Source organism: Cynoglossus semilaevis, chromosome 2 (genome assembly GCF_000523025.1).
Source record: "Cynoglossus semilaevis isolate Cse_v1.0 chromosome 2, Cse_v1.0, whole genome shotgun sequence".
NCBI classification, from domain to species: Eukaryota; Metazoa; Chordata; class Actinopteri; order Pleuronectiformes; family Cynoglossidae; genus Cynoglossus; species Cynoglossus semilaevis.
This window is the reverse complement of record NC_024308.1, coordinates 18173471-18189182: the sequence shown is the minus strand read 5'-3', so window position 1 is coordinate 18189182 and position 15712 is coordinate 18173471. Positions and strand designations below refer to the sequence as shown.

The 15712-nt window shown below is 41.6% G+C and overlaps 2 protein-coding genes across 2 annotated transcripts in view; both read right to left on the bottom strand.

Moving 5' to 3' along the window:
* LOC103399996 (methyl-CpG-binding domain protein 3-like) overlaps positions 1-15712 on the bottom strand; it is an 844757-nt gene that overhangs the window by 567760 nt on the left and 261285 nt on the right. The gene's annotated exons all lie outside the window — the stretch shown is intronic.
* ncanb (neurocan b) overlaps positions 1-15712 on the bottom strand; it is a 114978-nt gene that overhangs the window by 29182 nt on the left and 70084 nt on the right. The window contains exon 17 of the mRNA XM_025053770.1: positions 10638-10754. Within this exon, the coding sequence (XP_024909538.1) occupies positions 10638-10754 (117 nt within the window). The remainder of the gene's footprint in view (positions 1-10637; positions 10755-15712) is intronic.

The window sequence follows — 15712 nt, the reverse complement described above, 5'->3', positions numbered from 1 at the left end:
GAACCGTATTAATTAGTCTCAAATTAATCAAATTTAATGAGATTGAAGTGGTCATTTTGACACAGAGACACAGAGAGTGATGTGTCTACAGAGATAATCTCACTGTGAGGTGTAGACCGACCACAACACCCAGTGTCCGAAGGTCACCGAGGACACGGTGGACGGCGTCCTAAGTGAGGCAGGAAGGCATGTTTTCTTCGTCTGCAGACTAAATGCCATCCGCACGGATCAAACGGCAGCAAGATCAATTACACGGCCAACCTTTGAAACAACAAATGCCACCCACGGACTTCAGATCTGACAGGGTGGCACAAAGGGCAGCGAGGGGGCCATAATGATGTGACAGAGACGGACGACGTTTGTCAGATACATGAAAAGAAACCACACAGCACTCAGTCTAGGTCTGACACGGAGCGCACTTGGAAAAGATGCCCGAGTGCACGTTCGCTGTGTTGTTATGTGTAAAATGTATATTAGGAGTTTGATCTAAAGATCCATCCATCTGTCCATCCATCCATCCATCCATCCATCCATCCATCTTTCTATCTGCATTCTGCAATCAACAAATGACAACATTATTTTAGAAAACAATCTTAGGTTCTAACTGTAAAATACGAGTAAAATTATTATTTTAGGTTGTTTAAAAAAGAAACACTATAAATTATTGTTTTAAATGATATATTTTCTTAAATATTAATTATTTAAATTGCTACCTCTTCATAACATCATATTGTCTATATATTCAGAGTAATATTTCTGAGATTGAATCCTGGACGTTGTCATGTTTCAGTAAATGTTTATTATTGAAGTCGAGTCTTTTACCTGATTTAAACAGTCAGAATCAGCAGAGTACTAATGTTTTTCCTCTACCACTAGGGGCCACCTAACATCAACACAGTCAATGTCATTGACCTGACTTCACAGGTTTGGAAAAGTAAACGTTTGACAGACTGAGACAGAGAGTGTGTTTATCATCTTTGTTCCTGTGCAGCCCTGGATGATTGACTTCCTTTAGCGTGCCGAACGCTGTTGGCATTTCCATGCCCTTTTACAAAGACCAATGTTTTTCTATTGAACCACCGCGAGTACGAACAGCAGGTCCACTCAGTGGAGCTCGTACGGTCATATCAATAGCTCAGATGTAGCCGTGTGGGTTTCCACGTGCACACTTCAGCATTTATGGGTAGAAAAATAATCCTGCCTGTTTATCTTAACCCTTACTGTTAGTTTAATAATAGAGTCACCAGTGCAGATGAAAACTGTCTTTCTGATGCTGAAACTGGTGTTTAAATAAAATATGTAATCTAATATGTAATCCAGGGCCTTTAACGTTGTTTGGGTGTCAGTCGACTACAAAGAGAACCGTCAGGGTGCAGAGGAACCTGACAGAGCTGTGTGTACTCTGCCAGGCGTTTTCTCCTTCTCCCCAAGAGAAGAAAGTGCGTCAAGCTTTCTGAGGTTCGACGCTCCTTCATCCAGGGCTCTCTGGTAAAAAGGCAGAAAAAAGTTTGTTTTTTCCTTTTCCTTTCACTTGGCTCAGATGTTGGGGGTATTTTGCCACCGGCCCCGGATGCGATTTCATCTCAGGGCACAAGTGATGCGTTTAGCTAGCTAAGATCCAAAGGGGTTCCTTTGAGCAGTGGGAGCTGGAATAAAACCATCCCTAAACCTCGTCAGACATTTGAAAACACCAACTTGGACGTGAAATAGAAAAAAAAAAATCTGCTAAAGACTCGTCGTAATTCATGTGTTTGAAAGCAAATATATAAAGGTGTCGAGGGTCTGTGTGTGTGTGTGTGTGTGTGTGTGTGTGCCGGCAGTATGTTTCAGACAGGTCTTTGCTTTGGTTGACAGCGCTGCAGCAACATTCATAACAGCCCTGGGAAAATGTAATGAGGTAAAGTGTCACAACATCTCACATCGCTCTGCTAGCCTTCACCTCTGACAGCCTGACTCTGCTCACTGATGTTACGTGTGACTGTGCGGGGTGTGTGGGTACATGCGTGTGCGTGTGTGTGTGCGTCTACACAGCCAATGTCTTCATCTGTAGTGTTGTATAATAATATTGTGTAAGTGTGTGTGTTGGGTTGGGAGGTTGGGGGGGGGCAGTGGCAGAGGAAGGGACAGGAAATGCCAAACCAGCAGCATGATACAGACACCCTCTATTTCTATCTCCTCACAGAGACCGAGGGGAAAAACATTAACATAACAGGGGACCCAGAATAGAGCCAGACGATCTTCACACACCATAGACGGCCTATCTGCCCCGTTTGTTTGTTTTAATGATTTTATTTACCCCTCCAAAGCTGCTGTTATTACCCCTAACGCCCAACACCTGCTCATCAGTAACTTCTTCTTCTCTTTCTGCCTCTGGATAACTTTAAATGACAAGTGTATTTCCTTCCGTTTCTTCCGTGAACCTTGCGGGGCTAATTTCCTTTGAGCCAAGCGGCTGCAGAGGTGCTGCTTCAGGGCTCACGGTGGGCTAAAGCCCCGGTGTCCCTCCAGGCTTCAGGGGTTTCGGCCTATTCCATGACTACTTCATCGACCAGCGCCACCAAGGGCATTCGTTAGTGAACCTCAGGACTAAAAGAAGCTTAAAATTAATATCTTAATACACCCACTTTTTTTTTCTCCAAATACCCTGAGCTATTTCTTCTCACCCTCCCCTGTGTCTGCACCTATAAAAAATGTTACTCTGTTAAATTAGGGCAGATCCTCAGTGACATGGATGGAGGCTATTTCCTGCCTCCTGTCATTATTTCTGACATAAGAAAGAAAGAAGCAGTAGTGTCAAATTATCTTTTTTTTTTCTCTTTTTCTCTTCTCTTAACGCTGTCAGGTTCATTCAATTAATAATGACTAAATTACAAAACAAAGTGGAAATTAATAGTGGTAAAAATTGATTTTTGTCATGGTTTGTCATTCAATATTCAGTGATCTGATCTGTCTGATTGGATCCAGCTCTTTGCCCTGCAATTATTTATATATATTTATATGTAAATATATAGGTGTAAGTAATGATCGGGACAGATGTTTATTAAATGCAGGAGCATTTAAAATGCCTTTAAAGACTAGAAAAATAATCCATGGTTTATTTTGTTTTTCCTTGGACGTTATGCAAAAAAGCTGAGGAATTATGGAGAGTGATGACAGGATATAACTGTTGATTGACATCTAAGACTGTCCAATAAAAGCCTGGCTCTATGGCACATCAGTTTCTATCCAATTTAAAGACTTCGTGCAGCCACATCAGAAACAGAAGAGACCAGAGTTTCACCATCTACAGACACGTTAATGAGTGTCGCAGTTTTATTTAAGACCTTAATTGTAGTGGTGTTTTGGTCTTTGAGGGAAATCAATTAGCCCCGTCGCGCCGTCCTTTAAATGCTTCACAGACTCCGGCAGCCGTCACCCCGTGCACACACGGAGTCATTACCTCCATTTATTCGCGAGGCAAACGCGAAGACACACCCGCTGAGCTAATCATGCCAGAGCATGTATTTTCTTTACCCAACACTTCAGCTGATGAGCATTATTACAGGAGCTCATTACCATGAGATCTCTGGTTGGCTCACGGGTGAATGTGTGTAGAGCCCATACTAATGTGTGTTGGTCAGGAGAGGAAGAAGAGGCAACTTGGCCGGCAGCTCATTAATCTGCTCACACACAAATAGCCCTGCACTTCATTCTCATTCAGCTCTTTTAAAAAAATCTGTCCTCTGATTTCTGTTGTCCCTAAAGGTCCGTAGAGAAAAGTGGACGAAAACAACCGAGCATTTCCATCTCCAACTCTCTAATATTATCTAAGCACAGCAGTGTGAACAAACCCGATGCATGCACCGTGGGCAGCAGTACACTTAGGTACTGTGTATCTGTGTCACATATTCCTGCCGGAACAATCCCCAGGTCAGACGTTATGAATGGTGGCAGTGGTGTGTACTCATTCACAACATAGGTTTAGGAGTCCAGCCCGTCCAACTGCAGCAGTCTGGTTTCCAGCATGGTAGTTCAATGTTTATATTACATTTTTATTACTTTATATGTATTATAACTATCTTTACTGTGACACATAAACACCCGTTTGTTTGGAGCGAAACACAAATCTATCCATCAATGACAAAATAAATGCTACGTTCCGTGTGCAGCCGTACAGCAGCACCTTTCTGCAACTCTTTAACATTCTATTCCACACTGACCCTTTAGATGTGGGGACACCTTTTTGCAATATAGCGTTCAACACCTCTGGGTCCAAACGTGTCAATTTTACTTTCCGCTCCGGTTCATTTCAAATCCCCAGATTGGGGCGAAGCTGCTGACAAATATCTGCTGAGTGTTTACAGTTTTCCTCAGTGGCAGCAGTCTGCACCGGGGCCCCGTTCTCTCGACCTCAGCCCTCAGATCGGCGGACACACCAGTGAAATGAATTAGCGGCCGGTTATATTATTAACCCGACCTCATCAAAGTTTCAGGCAGAGACTGGGTTTCCAATGATGTATTAGTGAGTGGAGAGATCCATTAGGAACCGTGATGTTGATCTGGTCAGAAAAAGACCGAGGAAAAACAGGTGTGTGTTTGAGAGAGACACTGAAAAGGAGGATATTGAAAAAGGGTTTACTGTAGAGATGAGTGTGAACTTTTATATTTACTGTAGTATGAAGGACTGTCCTTTAAACTACAAAAAACAGGAAAGAGACAGAAGCACGGAGGAGAAAAGGGAAATGTGGGATGTGTGTTTGGGTGGGAGGGGGAAATGAAACATGTTATTTAGCAGAAATGCTAGAAATGCAGGGATCTGTAGGCCTCTTTCAACCCCAATCTCTGCACCGCCATTCTATACTGAACTGTACGTCCTGCCAAGTTGATGAAGCCCTGGAGGAGACGACTGGGTGAAGGGAGAGAAGAGAGAGAAAGAAGTTTGGAGCAAAGAATTAAAGGATATTTAACAGTAAAAATGATGGTAGAAATAGAAGCCCCGTCGTTCAGGGATACAGTGGAAGAGATAAATGGTGAGGCTAATGAAAAACACATGGATAGAATGAAGGAAGAGATATAGAAAATGAAGGAAATGGAGATGATTAGGTAAATAAAAATAATGATAGACAGTTTAGTAAAACTACTTCTTCTTTCTTAGATCTGGTAATACTTGAAACAAGTTATGTTGTTGTTGTCTGAACCCCCAGTGTGTGGCCAAGGTCATTGCTGCTCCCATAGTTGATCTCACCATAATAATCCCTTGGGTTTGTACAGTACAGTGTGTACAAAACCCCAAACAGTAGTTTGAGTGACAACAGTACAACAGTACAACAGTACAACAGTACAACAGTAGCGAGGCTTGGACCAAAACCCACAGAACAATGGGGGCTTCGACCAGGGAGGCTAACATGTCACTTGTATGTACAGTAATGTGACTGCTACGTTTAAACAAAGGAACTTAGACTAATAATAGAGGAGTCTTAAATTTATCATCAAATGCTCAAAAATCACAAGTTTCATTATCTTGCTTTAGTATATGACTTTCTCCAGCACCAACGTCAAATAACAAATTGTTTCAAAAGAGAAAATAAAAATGCAAAATGTGCCATCATCACTTGAACCTTTAAAATGTCCCCCTGTTTGTGGTGCCCTGCCTGTCACGTCTCCGTGCCCCACACTTTGAGAAACACTGGATTACACTGTCTCGGGACCCTGGTTCAAACTAACTCTGCTGGTTGAACAATTGATAAAATTGATTTTTGGGTGGGAAAAGTGTGACGTTAGCGCTAGCTAAACAAAGACCGTGGACCACTTCAGTTGGTCAAACAGAAGTTCAGGTTGATTTTTAATCTCCTGTAATTCATCATACAAATGACAACTGAGTATTTCTGGGTTTATACCCTATATTATCAGGCTCATTTTGACTTCTTTATTTAACTACTCACTCTCTGTGGTAGTCAACTACTGCAGGGGCTGCAAATTTGATTTTGTGTAAAATGAAGACCCCCACCCCCCCCCACACACACACCTTATCTGTCACTGGCTGTTGTGCTAACGCTAAGGCATATGAAAGGATTACAGCTCCCATTTATTTATCTGTCTCTCCTCTCCCCGTCTCCTGACTGATGACAGTCAGATTAAGGTCTTTGTGCAGAACAAACAGCAGTGGAGCAAAAATAACTCCCACGCCTCCTCAATTTAGAACCACTGCAAAGTGTTGACCCGTATTCAAAGACAATTTAATGCATTTTTCTGTCACGCGAACGGCACACACATCTAACAGAAAGAAACCTGCAGCGATCGAAAACCAATAAGACTTCGTGATTAAGTATTAATAGAAAACAGGAACCTAGACTTTTGTGAGGCAGTTTCACCACTGATCACCTGACCCATTTATTATTGGAGTGACCTTAAACCTACTTTACAATTTAGTTCGGTCCATGGTCAAATGTCTAAATCCACCAGTAACATGGGCAGCCTGACAATTATTCATCCATCCATCCATCCATCCATCCATCCATCCATCCATCCAACCACTGCACTAATACATAGTCTACATACACACACTGTGACAAAAAAGTTCAAAGGCTGCATTTAATAACAATGAAAGAAAAAACTGCCAACTCTAAGACGCTAAATTTCGAAGTTTTAGACTTTTCTTTACATCTTTCCCTCTGAATATTCCTATGGTTTGGATTAGTGGCAAATAAAAACAGGTCTGACCTGCTATTAGCCTTCTCATAAATACAGAAAATACAGAATATTCAGGAATGCTATTTCAATAAATTATGATTAATTGTGATTAATCACGATAAATCCACAGCTGCCCTTTGATTAATCAGACCAAAAATGTCATCATTTCAAACAGCTGTTGGTCAGTGTTCCAAGAGTGGGAACAACCTGCTGCAGACATCCAGATGAATGGTCCAGTTAAAGCACAGCAGAGTCTTTCCACAGTGAATATATTTCCTCAGAACAGTTTGGGTGTAAATGATGTGACTTTGCACTGTTTCAGTTTTAATTTGCACCCGTGGCCTTACCACAGGGAAAGGTCACAACTGCTTTTCTTTTGGATTTCTTACACCGTCTGATTAATATTTGGTCCCCTGTCAGGGCATGAACACCTAAAGGAGAGGTTTTTAATTAACCCAGCTCCACCTTTTTGACCTCACCAAAGGTCAAGCAGACCTTTAGTGAGGTTAAAAAGGTGGAGGTGTGTTATAAATGTTATGAAAGACATTTAACACGCATTTTCTGCACTAATAAGAATGAGAACGTAAACTCGCTGTGATGGGTTCACACACAACACACACACATACTGAGAACAGTGGTTCAGTCAGACAGGAAATGCCAATGTAAACTCTTAGAAGTGTCAATTCACGCTTTTCTGATCTGCAAGTGTAACGCGGAATAAGGATTAGCGACATTAACAGAACATATTTGACTTTTTTCCCCTTTTGCACAAAATCCCCAGAGACTGTCCCCCCTCCACCCCCGCCCCTCATGTTTATTTTAGGCTCCTTTCTATTCTCTCATAACAAGGGACAAATGTTCCCTCCAGCAGCGGGGAAGAAAAAATTATTCATGACTATATCTCAATACATAACCATCAAACTGACAGGTTATGTTGGGTCTCATTAATCACTAATTTTGCTGCAGGAAACAAGCGTCACAAACTAATTTTAATGATCAATGGGACAGCGCACCCTGGAGCTGGGATTTTGTTTCCTTTTCTGAAGCCTCGGCCTTTAATGTCTCATTTGAAAAGATTAGGAAGATGATGGCACGAAACAAACGGACCTGAGCAGAATTAAGTTGGAAGGAAATCACCATCATTAGGAAAGCAACTGATTTTTTTTCTCCAATCAACCAGGTAACTAAGACGGCTTCATTAACAACCACAAGTAAATGAAACTCAGTTCACCAATTTAAAAAAACAAACAAAAAGTGACTGCTAACTAAGTCCTTAGTTTGTTCGAGTTAAGAGCAAAAGGATTCACAGACAGTTTTACATTTTACTGTGACTGGGTCACAAACCGACACGTTCTGTATGTATGTGTAAAAGAAAGCCCTGTGGCCTTGATTTCACATGTAACATTGAAACTATTTAAAAAATTTCTTCTAACACAGTCAAGTTTCTCTAAGAGACGTGTGACCGACACAGGTGACAGAATTTATTTGAAAAAAATAGACAGAAGTCTCAGTTGCACCAAGCTGTGTTTGAAGGAACTCAAGTCAACAACCAATCAGGTGCTGAGAAGTCATACTGTAGTGTCATGTTGACTCCTAATGAAACACAGCAGTTTTAACCAAAGCATTACATTACTGTATGTGTCTGTGCAGTACTGTTCAGAGGTATCATAGTGTAGCCCAGAGGAACCACGTATCGCTAATGGCGCCTCCATGTGGCAACATGTGAGCTGCACCCATGTACTTAACGCCACGATGTTTGGCACACACACACACACACACAGTGTAAACTTCCCCACTGTGGGACAAATAAGGGACTCATTTTATTTTTAATATTATACGTACAATGACCAATTCTTCCTCCAAATTAGGACTGTGACTTCAACCAAATAAAATTCAACTAATGCACCTCATACCACTGATTTGCCTTAATAAATGTTGCTATTTATTTCAGAACTATGCCCCTTCAGACAGTTATAAAATATGTGCTTAATAATTTCTTTTCATTTTATTTTGACATCTTGAGGACATACAGTCCAAATGCAGAATTTCCACATTCCTCAGGTCTTTAAAAATCACGATACTGTAAACCGTTCAACCGGTCACATTTCCTCACTTGCACCCAAACATCAGGGATACTGATGAGGAGACGAGAGAAAACATACACAGCTGTTCACACCCCCCCCCCCTCCCCACCGGCCCCCCTCCTCTTCTTTGCAGTCTCATTAATATTAACCACAGACCCTCAGTACAACACAAACCATCAATAATGCAAGTCCCCAAAATGAGTCTTCCCAAATAATTACTTCTATAAGCCAAGTCCTGAAGCCAGACATTGTTTGCTGCAGCTGTGTCGCCTTATTGTGACAACATAATGACTCTGCACAGCCAGCGCCCGCTACACGCTTTAATATGTGTCTGTAGCTGAAATTAGGTAATGCTGGTTGAATCTACACGTCTTAACAAACAGAGGGAAATGGAAGAGCCTGATGGAAATCTGCTCAACACAAAAGTAAGAATGAAGGTTAAAGAGCTGTGAGTGTGAAATATCGTCGGTTGTGACTAAATTCTTTTGCTGCAGCTCGATATTTGTTCAATTTGGTCCAAAATTGCTGTCACAGACGATTACCCTTTTTGTTTAGTCCTGATAAAAAAAAAACCAAAAACATTTTAACCTTTGATGAAAAACACTTTAGAAAAAGAGCAGAGTAATTACTCAGTTATACATTTTAACAGCTTTATTTCACTCTAGCTTGTCATATTTTGTTTTGCTTCTTTATCAAACCCCATAAGATCGAAAAAGAACAACATTCAATTACAAAACACAAGACTAATTTATGCCGTTAACAAGAATTTTTACAGATTTTTTTTTCCGCCAACATTGGCTGATTGATCTCCAATACTGTTGATGCCATTGTAAACCTAAACAGATGGTCCGACCACGCTCATCTGCCCTTTGTTGACCTTTCACCTATGATCTTTTGGCCTTTCTCTCAGTAATGAGCCTTGAAGACCTCTTCGATGGCCAATTGTTAAACAAACAGGAATCCTGATTGTACCCACAGGACAAACCACTGCTGGATTTGTTCTAACGACATAAATACAGTAGATAAAGACAAACATCAAAAGCAGAAAAGATGATAAAATAATGCTGCTAATGCATGTGATCTCATTTTTACTGAATTTCCACCCACAGCTGCTTGGTCACGTCCCAGAATCAATGTTCAGTGGGGAAACTGAAGACTGTCAACAACAATTCTGCACTTACACAAAACTAAAACAATTTGTTCTATATATATATATATTTATACTTTTCCTGTTTCTGTCTCACACTGTAGTTCGTACTGGAACTCCACTGTGGCCCATGTGACCTTGCATTTTCGTCTCTCTTGCACCACACACACGAGGCACACACATTCAGACTAACATCCCCACTCAGGTTCTTCAGTCAGTGGAAGGAAAAATCACTGACAACAGTGACAACAACAATGACGCACACGCTGCACTGCCTAAACCTGGACTTACAACAACAGATTTTCACAGTCCTAGACTAAAAACTGAAAGTCTTTGGTAAATCTTTTGAGTTTTATTGTCGCAACACTTTCCTGTCATCTTGATTGTTAACTCTAAGACAATAATCGCGCTGTTTTATATCTGTCTTTTCCTAGTCAATATCAAACATCAATCACGTCTGACCTAACACAATCAACAACCAATAGATGAGCTCCGACAAAAACGAGAAACAGGAAACCTGGCAGTGAGAACAAGTAATTTATTTGGTCATTTATTTCTAGTAAAAAGTCTAGTAAATAGTGACGCAGCATTTTTTTTAAATGCACAAAGAGAAAAAACACTTCCCCTGCACAGAAGCGTTATATGTTAAAGGTAATCTCTCCATACGTCCAGCCACTTACACACCTACCACTCCTGACCCCTGAGATGTGCTTCACTCTGACCCGACCCCAACTCACCTATCTCGCAGCTTTCCCCAGAGAAGCCCTGAGGACAGTAGCAGCTATAGCCGTCACCTTCCTCCAGGCAGCTCCCTCCGTGGAGACAGGGGTTGGTCTGGCACGGGTTATTCTCAGCTGTGTAAAGGTGGAGACAGGCAACACAGGAAGGTTAAGTTACTAAGGTAATTTCATAATTGATGAGAATGAAAAAAACCCCCACAAAACTGCAAGAAGATCGTCTTGTTATCTCTGCACAGCTCTACCTTTTCTGCTTTTTATAGAAAAACAGTCAGAGTGCATATAAATGTATTCCTGTCTCCACTTCTTCCTACACGGTGACAGAGTGTCTGCTGTGGCCTCTGTTGTGTCCATGTTTGTCATGTCTCGGCGAGCCTCTCCTGCCTGGTGTGCTCACTCTCCTGGAGCTGATCCTGGATCTTAATGACGATTCAAAGTCACCATAAATTAGTTGGTTGTCACCCAGTCACATACAGTGTTCAGTTTTATGGCAGCTAACTGCATCGCTTTGGAGATAAAGACTTTTAGTGTCCATGAGGCTGTACTCTTCCTGGAACAACTGACGACAATCGTGAAAGCAACTCATATTTCCTGGGCGCACATTCTGGCAGAACAATGTTGGAGGAGAACGACAGGAACAGTAAGAGCAGAACGCAAACATCAGGATTATGATTTCATTTGGTTTGATATACTGTATATATATATTTTTCATTCTGGGAATAACTGTTTTTTTTTTGTTACTATTATTACAATACAATCTCAACGTGAATCCTGTATTCTTGTGGAAACAAGACAGATTTTATGCAGGAAAACAGAGTGACGTTCGTTTGTTTCGACGTGTTTTTTTTTTCACTGGCTGCAGAGATATTGTGAGAGGGTGTATTACATTTCCTGTCAAACAAAGTAAAAAAAAAGTAACATTACCATAGAGACACTGGTGTCGATACAGAATGAGGGAAAAGCTGCATTTGCAACTGAAACAGATTCACTGAATGAAAAGGCTGTGAGGTTCGCTCTTGTTCTGTAGACTTAGATTGTTGCTTAAGTAGAGACAGCAATAGTTACAACAGGATTTCTTCACTTTTAAAAAAGAAAATTCTTTCAATTTTTTCTCAATTTTCAAAAGGACGTAAATCATTATTTTAAAGGGTGTTAATGCAAGAAATACTTTTAACAGCAATTTACCCATAAATACATTTAACCAAAAGTGGTGTTAATAAATGTAAGGCCTTCTTTAAGTCAAAAATGAAATAGGTTGTTTCATGTGGAGTTAGTGAAGGATTAAACTGTTGCTACAGTCATAAGCTTAGTATCTGTGTCCAGCCGCTCAACTTATTCAACGATATTCAAACATCAAACTGCAGCCGTGGACATTCTGAGGAGAGAGCAGAGATCCAAGGGTTCTCTGTGATGCAGTGATACCATTACATCTGAGCCAAACAAACACCACTCTGACTCTGAGCCCAGGTGGACATGTTTCTGCTGCAGGCAGAGGCAAAGTGATGCACACAGAGCACAGTGAACGACAGACAAGGAATGACTTGTCCATCAGCTGCAGCATCAGTGACTTTAGGGTCAAAAGGTGAATTTATCACAGGCACTCGCCTCCAGTCAATCACAGCACTGAGAGGTGGTGACTGATATCTGCGCCAGAGAAGCACATGGCTCTCTGTGCAGTTAGGGAAAATGGAAGTGACAAAATGGAAGTGACACATTTTAGGATCAATCTATTTCCTCTGAGGGTTCTTAACAGATGGCTTTACTAACTCGGTGAAATAAGCCGACCAAAGCCAGGGCTTTAAACACCGTTCGTAGTGTTTGTAAAATATCTTACCTTTACTTACATTTTACTTTCATAAAACAATTTATTTTATTGTACATATTGCAGCTGTATTCCGAAAGAAAAACAAATGGTGACTTAAAAAGAACTTGCCATCTGCTGGCACTGACAAATATCACCAGTAATACTGACACAGTACGGAGGCGCGGTTGCTGCGCTATCACCATTAATACTGACACAGTACGGAGGCGCGGTGGAACAGGACATTGATGCAATCTCTGAGTATTCACTAACAGCTTATTAAACACAAATTTAACAGTGCCCTTCACGTCTGCCCACATTCCACAGCTTTAACGGTGCCATCATTTGTACTTGGTACCGACAGAAAAGCTGTGGGACGACTGTCCAGAACCAGCGTGCTGTCACTGCAGACAAAAACAGATCACACAGCCAATCCCCTGGTTCAAGGGGAAGAGGAAGGGACAGGGTACAAATGAAAGTTTCTAGAAGAAGAGAAGAGGGAGGTAGGACCGACGACACGTGGAAGGAAGGGCGGGGCGGAGAGTCACACAGGGAGCTATACATTTCCTCCTCTCCTAATGCTGGCTGCTCGCCTGTGATTAATTACACACTGGTCTGAAAATAGGTTGCCTCTTCTATCCCTGCCATGTATCTCTTTTTTTGTGCATGTGAAAGATATGGAGAAAAGGAGAGGAAGAGGAAGCTAGAGTTAAAAAAAAAAAATGGGGAAAGGAAAAGATCCGTGAAAAATATAATCCAGCATGGTTTGGTTTGGTTCGGCTTCATCTTGTGCTGTGACACAAATTTATGCTCACTGTGTGGATAAGTCTACATAGATACTTCAATGTCTCGAAAATATTTTTTAAAATCAAATTGTATTTTCAGTATGTTTCCGTCTGTTCATAAAGGCCATCCAAGTTCGGAACCTCGCACACGTGACCTGGATTTCTAGGGGACGGTAATCACGCGGCGCATGGTTTACAGTCTGAAGCCGAGTGATTAGCGAATGCGTCTGAATGTAACGGTGCAGACAAGCTTGTGCTGACAGAAACGGCGGGAATAAATGTGCGGCACGCGCGCAGCCACGGCAAAAGTGCACACGCACGCACTTGCATTTACTGTACGTACACCTGCTTATCGCAGGCCGCGTGGCTGCGCTCAGACTCACTGAACCTTGTAATAGCTTTGCTGAGACAGATCATGCCTCTTCCTGTTCAAGTGCCCTCCTTCTACAGACGTGATAAGCCATCACCGGGGCCCAGCAGGAGCTGTCCTGTTAAAATTTAATGCAACACTACATCCCTAAAAGGCAGCGAGGCACACAGGACATTTAGAGCCATATGGTCGGGCCGCCTAAAGTGTTAGCTTAAACACCAGCGCTCTCTGCGTCCCCTCGATCTGTCTATAGGATGAAATATTCATATTCTCACTTGTACAGTGGTGACAATAGCTGTGTGTTATTTGCATTAATGCTGATGGGAAGCGAGAAGCGACATACATAATGTATAGGTAAGGTGGCTGTGTACCAGAGCTGTCGCACACAACGCGATGTCCACATCTAGATTTTAACCTTGTAAAAAAATTCAGACAATGATGTATCACAAATGAAGTTTGAATATTTGGTCGTGATGAAAATAAACACATTTCGCCAAAGTGAGTATTTTGCTCTTTTAGGTAAGATAAATGAAATCCTAGAACTGTTGACAAGACTGGTTCAAAACTAGAAATCGTAAAAATGACAGAATCAAACATATATTTAATATTTAACCAGTAATCACACTGAAAATCAACTGGGATTTTATAACGCTGTTGTTTTTTTTGTTTTGTTTTTTTGCCATGCACTGACCTTTTATAAGTCCAATTAAGTGTTAAGCTCCTCAAGTACTTACTTCAAGTAAACTATGACTATGACTAAAAAAGAAAAACATTTTATTCTGTTAACAAGTGTTAAGCTCCTCAAGTACTTGTATTATTTCCTGGTAAACTATGACTATGACTAAAAAAAAGAAAAACATTTTATTCTGTTAAAATCTACATTTTCATAATGAATCATAATGTAAAACGTCACTGATCTGGTCAGCCGCTGACCCACTGACACTAAAAAAGTTACTGTAGATACTGAAGGAGAGAGACTAGAACATCTTCCAGGCTGCCTCGGCCACGGTAGATATTTCTTGGCTGGTATATGTGAAGGGGAGTGGTAGAGAAGGAGCAGGTGTGGAGAGAAATCTCTGACAAATGAGGATCGATGAGGGCTACAGGGGAGGGGGGGGGCGCTATTTCTATGCTGTGTGTTTCTATCTGCATGTTGAGATTCACAAGAGTAGTGATTTATTAAATATCGATGGTTCGAGACGTCACATGGTATCATTTTTTTAAGTCACATTTCTTCTCATCGTTTATCCAAAATAAGTCTCTGAACTAAAGGACCTTTCATTTGCATTTTTTGGCTTTGAAATACTGAAAATCAAGTTAGTTCAATTTTCTTTTTATGGCAAAACATTGATTAGAATATTGAAATCAAACCAATCATAAACAGCCAATAACAACTAAACAAAAATGGAAATTCTGAAATTCTTAACCAAAAATTAATAAAAAATAATTTGATGTTTTTGATACCACACTTGAAATATTCTTGTGTTAAGAGCAGATCTGCTGCAGCAGGCTGCCCCCTGCAGGTGCCAAGTATGTGGGTCCTCTGGGATTCGAACCCAGGACTTCCTACGCTACTCCTGAGGCAGGCGTGCTAAGCGCTACGCTACGGAACCATGAAAGAAGTCTTTTTTAGATGAGGCAAAGAAGCAGGTTTATCTCCCAGATACAGGTACGTCACATGATCGTGACATCACGGCGTCAGGGTACTAAGATGCTGTTTGTCTTGGGACTGTTCATTTTTCATGCTGGTCTGTGTAACCCCCTGTTGGGACAGAGCTGTGAGTGAGTCTGACGTGCCCTACATGCAGGGACTCAACCCCTCAACCCTCAACCCCACGACCCGCCGTGGGCTGTCTGCTGCATGACGCCCGTGACTGCAGCCAGGAGGCAGACGCCCCTGACTCTGCTCTTTTGCGCCTTCAGTGCCAGAAGCAGTGATCATCAGTCACACAATCCGACAGGTTGGGCTGGGCGAACCTCTCTGCTGCTGCCTGAAAATACTTCAGTTGGAAATTACACATTTCACTGTTAGGCTTGATGACGGGACGCTCCATTCTCATCAGTGTGCGTCTGCATCTGTGACTGGCTAAGTCGCTAACAGATGTATGTGTCAGACGGC